We start from the raw sequence: 9,615 nt of genomic DNA, 5'->3' as shown, positions 1-9,615 counted from the left end.
TTCTCTCTCTCTCTCTCTCTCTCTCTCTCTCTCTCTCTCTCTCTCTCTAGATTTTTTTTAAAGAAAACAAACTATCTTTTTCATTTTACATATCAATCGTACTTTCCACTCCCTCCCCTCCTCCCATCCTTTCCACCTTTCCCCCTCACCCCCCATCCACTCCTCAGAGAGGGTAAGGCACATTGCTTTGGGAAAGTACCAAGGCCCTCCCTACCATATCTAGACTAAGCAAGGTATTCATCCAAAGAGAATAGGTTCCTAAAAAGCCAGTACAAACAGTAGGGATAAATTCTGGTGCCACTGCTAGTGGCCCAGCAGTTTGCCCCAGCCATACAACTGTTACCCACATTCAGAGGGTCTAGTTTGGTCCTATGCTGGTTCCGTCTCTGTCTGACTAGAGTTGATGAACTCCAGTTAGCTCAGGTAAACTGTTTCAGTGGATGTCCCCATCATGGTCTTGACCTCTTTGCTCATATTCTCATTCCTTCCACTCTTCAACTGGACCTTGAGAGCTTAGCCCAGTGCTCCACTGTGGGTCTCTGCCTCTGTTTCCATCAGTTGCTGGATGAAGGTTCCATGGTGACATTTAAGATATTCATCTTTCTGACTACAGGTACCCTCTCCTCTATTGCTTAGGGTCTTAGCTGGGGCTATCCTTGTGGATTCCTGGGAATTTCTCTAGTGCCATGTTTCTTGCTAGCCCCATAATGGCTCCCTCAATCATAATATCTCCTTCCTTGCTTGCATCTTTGTCCTTTCTCCATCTGGACCATCCCATTCCCTCAAGTTCTCCTGAACCAGCCCCTCCTCCCCTTCTCACTCTCCTTTTCCCCTTCACCTTCCCTTCACACACACCCGCCATGCTCCCAATTTTGTCAGGCGATCTTGTCTATTTCCCCTTTCCAGGTAGATCTATGTATGTTTTCTTAGGGTTCACATTGTTACTTAGCTTCTCTAGTTAAGGTCATGGATTATAGGCTTGTTATCCTTTACTTTACAGCTAATATCCACTTAAGTATGAGTACATGCTGTGTTTGTCTTTCTGGGTCTGGGTTACCACCCTCAGGATGGTTTTTTCTAGTTCTATCCATTTGTATGCAAATTTCAAGGTGTCATTGTTTTTTACCGGAGTACTCCATAACACTTGAGACTTCTTTGAGAGATCTTCCTGTCACTAGGACTTAATCTTACTTAAAAGGTTAAAGCAAAACATAAACACCTTAACATAGAGGAAAACTTTTTGAGGCAAATAATTTTGAGTCAGGCCTGGAGTCCAGCTGCAGAGGAGGCTAAATTTAGCAGGAGGATTGAAAAAGTTGCAGGCCTGCATGGGATACTGAGTAGTGAGTTCAAGGCCAAACTGGCTACTTAGCAGGACCCTATCTCAACATACAAAATAGAAATGGGTCAGAGGTACAGCAGAGTTGGAGAGGCTTGCTTGTATGTGTGAAGCCCTAGGTTTAGTCCCTATAACCACACGAATATAAACCAAAAACAAAAAAAAAAGTTTTTGTTGATATTGTTGGGAAAATAAAATGCAGATTAGCTTTTTTAGTTTAGTTTGATGTATTAAAAGTCCCCAGACTCTATTACAGAATAGATACTAATTCTCTCCATTCCCATGGTGATCACCTAGCCTTACAGAGAAAAGGACAGAGTACACAAGCTCCTTGCTGTACGGCTGAGATTGTCTTTCCTGATCTCTATACGTTGTCAAAGTAACAACAGAAAGAGCTTCTCTGAAATGCAGGTACCACAGCCAAGAAAAAACATAAAACATCCACAAGAATCCAAAGCAAAGTCTTTAAATCACATGCTTAAACATTTTAAAGACATTCCTGTCTTGTAATCCCAGCACTTGGGAGGCAGAGACAGATGGATCTCTGAGTCTAGGAAAGCCAGGGCTGCTGTTGCAAGAGAAACCTTGTTTTGGAAAATTGAAAAGCCAAATAAATAAATAAACATATAAATAAATAATAATTAGGAACAAAGTAAAAAATTAGATACCTCTTTGATCTTCATTGTCCGTAGGTAGCATTTAGAGTTATATTCAAAATCAAAAAATACCTCTTTTACACATTCAGTTGATAACCAGATAATTTTTTCAGGATATATTTTTTAATAATTGAGACTGTAATAAAGTGAATTTTGATCATAATCACTCCCAGCTTCTCCCAGATCCACTTCTACCTCTGACCTCACCTTCTGTTCTATGGCCTCTTCTATTTCTTTTTTTTATTATTATAAATATTTAATAGTTCAATCAAATAAAATACTTTATATGTAAGTCTCAGGTGAAAGTTAAGATCAAGTACCATCCAAAAGCAACATCTCATTCTCTGACTCTCCAAAGAAGTGTTTTTTGTTTTTTTAGGCAAGTGCCTGTGTGCGTGCACGCCTGCATGCACACACACACACACACACACACACACGGTATTCAGGGTAGAACCATGTCCATATGATGGTATCTTTTGTCTGGACCTCAGCTCTGAATGCAGTTTTAAACAGATCACTATAGAGTGGATATTTTTGATTTTGTGAACAAAAAAGCAGAAAAGGATCTTAATTTAAAATATATAGAACTACTTAGATTAGAATTGTTTCTATATAAAATTGGGGAAAAAATTACCTTATTTTCTGTATCATGAAGAAACAGGTGACCTAGTTTGGGTAATGGTCTAGGGTATAGTTTGCTGCTATGTAGTGTAAAAAAAGAAAAGTAGGGTTTCCCAGGAAGCTGATGTTACCCAGACAAATGAGATGTGTAGAGTAGCTTCTCTTTGACATAGAAAAGAGAGAAATAGTGGTGAGCCAGTAAGCAACCCACTGAAATATCTAAAAGGATATACCATGTTTTAAAAGAAACTAATGATTGCCTTTTAAAACTTTTCACCGCTTTCCAAATTTGTCCTCCATATTGTTTCCAGGTCTTACTCTAAATACTTCTGTAGGCTTGGAACCTGAATATTAGTATTGCCACTTTATAGAGAGGTAATTAACACAGAGAAATTACTCTGGTTTCTAATCCAAATTTGTCTGATTTCAAAGCTTGTTCATAGAAATTGAATATCATCAGTACTGTTTGTGTGCTCAGTAAAGAAATTGGCTATGGAGGGCTGAAATTTTTAGTAGTAGAAAGTTGCAGTGTCCTCTGACTTTCTGAGCCAATTTAGGTTCTTGACGTTGCAAATTAGTAATAAATACTATATTGACATAATAATATTCACATTGAAATAGTACTAAAATGGTTTGTGTATTTCTGTCATTCATCACCAATTTTTATATACTTTTTGGAACATCCTTATAAAGGCCTACTGATGGCCTTTTTCAAATCATATCATACTAATAGAATTTATATTTGAAGCTGTATGATTGAATAGTCTTTAGTACCTACTAAGAGCTTGTAAATATTTAACTGCTGGTAAGTTACTAGTAAACTTAGTTATTAGTTATTTTATATTTATATAACTAGGAAAATACTTTAGATCAGTTAAATTTTGTAATGTCTGTTTTAGTAAAATAGACATTCATGAATTGGGCAATCTCCCAGAAGTAGAGCAGGATGAAGAAATTACTCCAGCAACGCAATTAGACAAAATTTGGAAGATGTCTGGAAAGCATAGGAAAGAACTTACTGAGAACATCTTAGTTCATCAGTGTCCATCAGTTACAACCTAGTTCATTGGCTAGAAGGTCATCATCTTAGTTCTCAGTGTCCATCAGTTACAACCTAGTTCATTGGCTAGAAGGTCATCTACAGCCAACCAGAGCTTTGTGGAACTAAGCTGTAGGTTGTTCTACTCTGTTAAACATCAGTCCATTGTGAATGCTTAAGAAAAATAAATGCAGTGTTAAAGAAATAGCTACAGCACAGTGATTTGGACTGAATAAGCCAGGTACCCAGTCCATGAATAATTGTCCCCCCTAAAGGAGGATAAATTTTATCTAGAAGCATCTTGAAAGAAATGTAGTCTGGTCTAGTCTTGAATAATAATAGGCACCAACTGGCTGTGAACACATTTTGATGAAGAGAGAAAGCAATGTAGTAGAACACCTTGTGTAAGGGAAGAAGAGCTAGTTATAAGAAGGAAGTGGGATTGTGTTGTAAATTACAAGTGTTATTCAAAGAAGTTTTAATGCTTTTTCTGTAAACTAGCATTTCCAAAGTAAACACATGAAGTGGCACACAGATTAAGGTTTGTGATTTTAATCAGTACTTGTTTGAATGAGTTTTAAAACTAGGTGGCACATTACACCTGGGATTTAACATACAGCTTACTCTATAAACTAAATGTATTTGGTTAGAAATATGTTACGGAAGTGGTTTTGCTGATGATTATTGGTGTCTTTCTGTTTTGTAGACACTAGTGTAGTGACTGATATATATTTACTTCCTTGTCTCTCACATGAGCTCAGCAGCTGTTAGATACTGTTGCTATGTTACAGAGGCATGAGAAATCAAAGGCACGCAGCGGCTTTCACCGCCTGTAAGAGCTGGGTTTAAATCCAGGAAAGCTAGCATAAGAACTGTGTGGTCATCTTCTGTGCTTTAGGAAACAGTGCAAATACTGGGTGAGGAAAATTGTGAAAGTGGTAGGTGTTCCAGTTAAACTTGTGAAATACTGCTTTAGGGGGAGAAGAAAAGCTTTGAGCACTTTCTGGGATTCTGCTATGAATGTACCAGTTAATGTGTAAGTTGAAATGATGATAATATTTAGAATGCATTTGTGAGTTGAGGAAGTGAGGTTAAGTTTAGGAGACTCAGTTAGTAGATGCTATAGTTATAGGCTTGTAGAAATCACCTGGATGGTTTTGTTTTTGTTGCTGCTGCTGTCATTGTATTGCAGTATTCATTCATTCATTCATTCATTCATTCATTCATTATTTTTGATAGTAGTAGAAGTGAAGAAAAGGGCATTAAGCCATATACAAAGAGAATGGAAAATGAAGGATTTGAACATAGAAAATTGGGAAAGAGTTAAAAATAAGTAGCTTCTAAACTAAAAGCATGATAAGATAAGGGACTCATCTGGCAGATGGATTTTTATAGTAAAAAAATAATTTGAAAGGTGAGTGGAAATATTCAGCAGCTGGTTAGTATTAATAAAAACTTAGTAAGGTGCTCATTGCTGGCTAGGGACGCAGTTTCAGAAGTTTCTCCTTATTAAAGGGTTGCTATGAGTATTAATAATATAGGCCTCGAGTCTATAAGTACTTTTTTAAAAATGGTGGGGACAGTGTGTAATAAAGAAAAAATTGTTTCATTTAAATCAGGTGAGTTTTATTCATTCCAGATACCATTTTTGACTCTCAAATTACACTTAAATTTTTATGTAGAAATATGTCTGAACTCTTATATATGTCATGATCATTTGAAAGGGTTACATCTGTTGGGTCTATTTGCTTCTTTTTTTTTTTCATGTTTATGTTTTTAAAATGAATGAGCACCTGAGTAAACCTTGCCATCAGTAGTCCTACATGTCCCATAATGCCTGATAGCTGTCCACATAATGAAGGGAACTTAGTGTGTAATAGTAGCTTGTTTCTGTTCTGGTTTGCAGTTCAGAATGCAGTGATGGGGAATGGTCTGCTTCTCTGCCTCACCGATTTTCTGGCACAGAAAAAGATCAGTCCTCAAGTGATGAGAGCTGGGAGACTCTGCCAGGAAAAGATGAGAATGAACCTGAGCTACAGAGTGATAGTAGTGGCCCCGAAGAAGAAAATCAGGAATTGTCTCTTCAGGAGGGGTATGTCTTACAGTGAGATTAATTTTTTAAATGTCTGTTATGCAAGAATGGCATTCGCCACATTCAAATGTTGAGTGTACATTTGTATGGTTATAATTACATCATAAGCTCATGTGTTAAACAAGTGGTACTTTGGTATTTGTAGAAGACAACTTTAAATGCTGGCCATTTCAGTGTTTTTCTGAAGATACAATGCACATTTTCATGTTTCTATATAAAGGAGATTTGAGCAATTAAAAACAGTGGCTCTCAGCCCTCCTGATGCTGTGACCCTCTAATACAGTTCCTCTTGATGTGATGGTCCCTAACCATAGATTATTTTCACTGCTACTTCATAACTGTAATTTTGCTACTGTTATGAGTCATAATGTAATATTTTTAGAGATGGAGTCACAACAAGCAGGTTGAGAACTGCTGATTTAAAAGGTCATTTCAGCTAAATTAGGAATAATTGAGTTAATGTTGCCCATTGCCATACAGTGAAGAGACTTGGGAGAACAGTCTGCCTCAAGGTAAATCAGCATGGTAAACTACATTTAGCATTATCATGGTAGTTCAGGTGATTGATTTACAGAATGGGGTAGTTGCAAATGAAGTTTTAATATATTTTTATCTAGTTTGGTTGGATAGTTTTAGAACATCAGTGGTCTGTGGTAAACATCTCTGACTATATCTTGAATGGAAGAAAATATTTCTAATTTAGGAGTTCTCAGACTTAATTGGTGAGAAACCAAATAAACATTGTTGATTTTGTGTTTCAGTCTCTGTTGTAGTTCTCATCTGTTCTGTTGTAGCATAAGGGCAGCCATAGGTAATATGTAAGTGAAGTGGTTCCTGCTATGCATAAAACAGTGAATTTTCTCCCCAGTAGCAGGAGGAAAAGAATTGAAGCATGAAAAAAAAAAAATTAAAATCCATCCAAAAAGAAAAAGATAGAAAAGGAGAAAAAAGTAAAAAAAAAGACTATAGAAATAATTCTTGCAATCACTAGTTGCAAAAATACATATACTTTGACTAATCTTTGCTTTTATAAGGCAGAGCTTATCAGAATTTTAAAAACTAAAGAGAAACACATTTAAAGGACAAATAAAAGGAAATATAATATTTTAGGCAAATACTATCCAGGAGAGAACTAGGACAGTTAACTACATTAGCATTCGCAAAATAAACTTAAAGATAAGTAAGGTATAATTAGAGGCTGGAGAAATATGTCAGTAGTTATATCTCTTGTTGAACAGTCTGAGGATCAGAATTCAGATACCTGCACCCTAGTTAACAAGTCAGGCAGCTCGCTCATCCTATAACCCCAGCTCTGAGCTGGGGCTTGCGAGTGCTGGGTTCAAGGAGAGATTTTGCCTCGAGGGAATTGGCAGACTAGTACAGAGGGAGATACTTAGTCCCTTCTTTTCGCTTCTGAGTCATGTGTAAAGACATGCACAATCTGTACATACACACACAACATACATATACACACATATACAAAAAAAATCTTCTAAAAAGGGATTTGTGTGTGTGTCAAAGGACAACTTGTGAGAATTAGTTGTCTCTACCATGTAGGTCTTGGGACTTGAACTCAAAATCCTTAGGTATGGTGATGGAACTTTGATCCACTGTGTCATCTCACCAGCCTTTTTATTTTCTTTTGAAATGCTGTTGCAGGCGAGGAAAACTGTTATTTAGAATCATAAGTAACAAGAACTTAAAACTACAAGAACTCAATTTACATGTATTAAGTAGAATGATTATACAATACAGAATGATATGTTTGAAAGCAACGTTTTGTTACTTCCTTTCAAATGTATATATTAGGGAACAGACATCCTTGGAAGAGGGAGAAATTCCCTGGTTACAGTACAATGAAGTCAATGAAAGCAGCAGTGATGAAGGAAATGAGCCTGCCAATGAGTTTGCACAGCCAGAAGCCTTCATGCTGGATGGTAACAACAACCTTGAGGATGACTCCAGTGTGAGTGAAGACTTGGATGTGGACTGGAGGTATGTAGCCGTGTCACTACATGTCACTACATGCTCGGTTCCTCACCCAGCAGAGTTAGGGTGGGTGTGGACTGGAGGTATGTAGCCATGTCACTGCATGCTCTGCTACTCACTGAGCGAGTTATGGTGGGAACAGCATCTGATAGGTATGATAGGTGTCTTCCAGTCTCATTTCAGATGTCACTGTCTCTATGGACTATTTTCCTCTTTTCTCACCCATCTGTTGGATGAGGAGGGCTGCTTGTTGGTTCCCGGCCACCCAGCTAGCTTAGACCTGAAGTAATCACACAGAAACTGTATTAATTAAATCACTGCTTGGCCCATTAGCTCTAGCTTCTTATTGGTTAACTCTTACATGGTAATTTAACCCATTTTTATTAATCTGTGTACCACCACGTGGTTGTGGCTTGCGGGCTAAAGTTCCATCTTTCTCTCATGGGCTACATGGCTTCTCTCTGACGCTGTCTTTCTTTCTCCCAGTATTCAGTTTAGTTTTTCCCGCTTACCTAAGTTCTGCCCTGCTATAGATTCAAAGCAGTTTCTTTATTCATTAATGGTAATCACAGCATACAGAGGGGAATCCCACATCATCCTTTTTTGACTTTCACATCTTTTATAGCATTGATTTTAGGAGAACATTTTAAAAGGTTTTTTGTTTTGAATATGTCAATACCTGAAATATTTGGAGACTTAGAGAAAAGTGTACAAAATGATAGAGTATTCCAATATATCCTTCCTTCACTAAGATTCTTTAAATGTTAATATTTTAGACATATTTATTCTATTTTCTCCTTTCTTCCTGTATTTATGATTAGATTCTTCTGGCCTTTTTATGAGTAAGTCTGCAGATATAATTTATTTACCTATAAAAATTCTAGAATGAATTTCTGAAAAACCAAACTTTTTACAGAATGCAGAATTGCTCATAAAATTAGTATTGATATAGTGCTAATAATTTAATTCCTAGAATTTATTCTAATGTCAGTAGTTATCTTACCAATGACTTTACAGAAAATGTTTATCTGATCTACGCCAGGACCATCATTATATTTAGTTAAATTTTTTTTTAAAGTCTGGGCATAGCCTCAGTTAATCTTTATTTTTCATGTCTGACAAATATTTGAAATATTTGTGGACTATCCCTCACATTGTATTTGTATCATACATAGTTGTGTATTTTTAGCAAGAATGGAAAATGATGCAATTTGTCTTTATAGTACATATCAAAAGAGACATTATGACATATAATTGTATTACTAGTGCTATTAATTTTGGTCATCTGGTTATTATGTAGCCTTTCAGATTCTGACTGTCCAATTACCATTTCCTCCTTTTTAATGGCTATTTTGAGACTGTAAATAACCTGATTACTCTCCAACTGTCAAACTTCCATCTGCTAGCATTAGTATCCATTAGTGATTCTTGTCTCAAACATGAGTTTTTAACACTGATTATTCTTCAGTGACCTGATTACAACCATATATCGGGTCCTGAGTGCCTAGGTTTGCTTATGCTATTGAAGAAAAGAATAATTGGGAAGTAATTTACTTCAGTCATTGGATTGGGCTTTCTACAGAAAGTGGACGTGTTTGTGTTGTTTCAGTAGACAAATATGGAAAAGGTAAAAGTGTTAAGTAGAAGTACTATTTCAGGTTTAATCTGACCTATTATAGAGCAGGTTGCATGGAAGTTTTGTTTCTTCTACGTGCCTGGATTTTCTGATTTTGAAATAATTAATAATTCTAGAGCCAGGGAAAAATGGGAATCTGATTTATAGATAAAGGAAGCAGTTTAACACCAGAATCAAATGTATTTATCTTCAGGGCTCATAGAAGTCATAAAAATGAACAGTTTGGCTGGGAAGTAGTGGTGC

The 9,615-nt window shown here is 36.6% G+C and overlaps 1 protein-coding gene across 1 annotated transcript in view; it reads left to right on the top strand.

Moving 5' to 3' along the window:
• The window catches only part of Pja2 (praja ring finger ubiquitin ligase 2), a 55,636-nt gene that overhangs the window by 34,051 nt on the left and 11,970 nt on the right, over positions 1-9,615 (top strand). Inside the window, 2 exon segments of the mRNA XM_050153467.1 lie at positions 5,562-5,747; positions 7,557-7,742. Coding sequence (XP_050009424.1) covers positions 5,562-5,747; positions 7,557-7,742 — 372 coding nt within the window.

Source organism: Alexandromys fortis, unplaced genomic scaffold, assembly GCF_014885135.2.
Source record: "Alexandromys fortis isolate MF-2015 unplaced genomic scaffold, M_Fortis_MF-2015_v1.1 scaffold_61, whole genome shotgun sequence".
In the NCBI taxonomy this organism is placed as follows: domain Eukaryota; kingdom Metazoa; phylum Chordata; class Mammalia; order Rodentia; family Cricetidae; genus Alexandromys; species Alexandromys fortis.
This window is presented reverse-complemented; position numbering and strand designations above follow the sequence as displayed.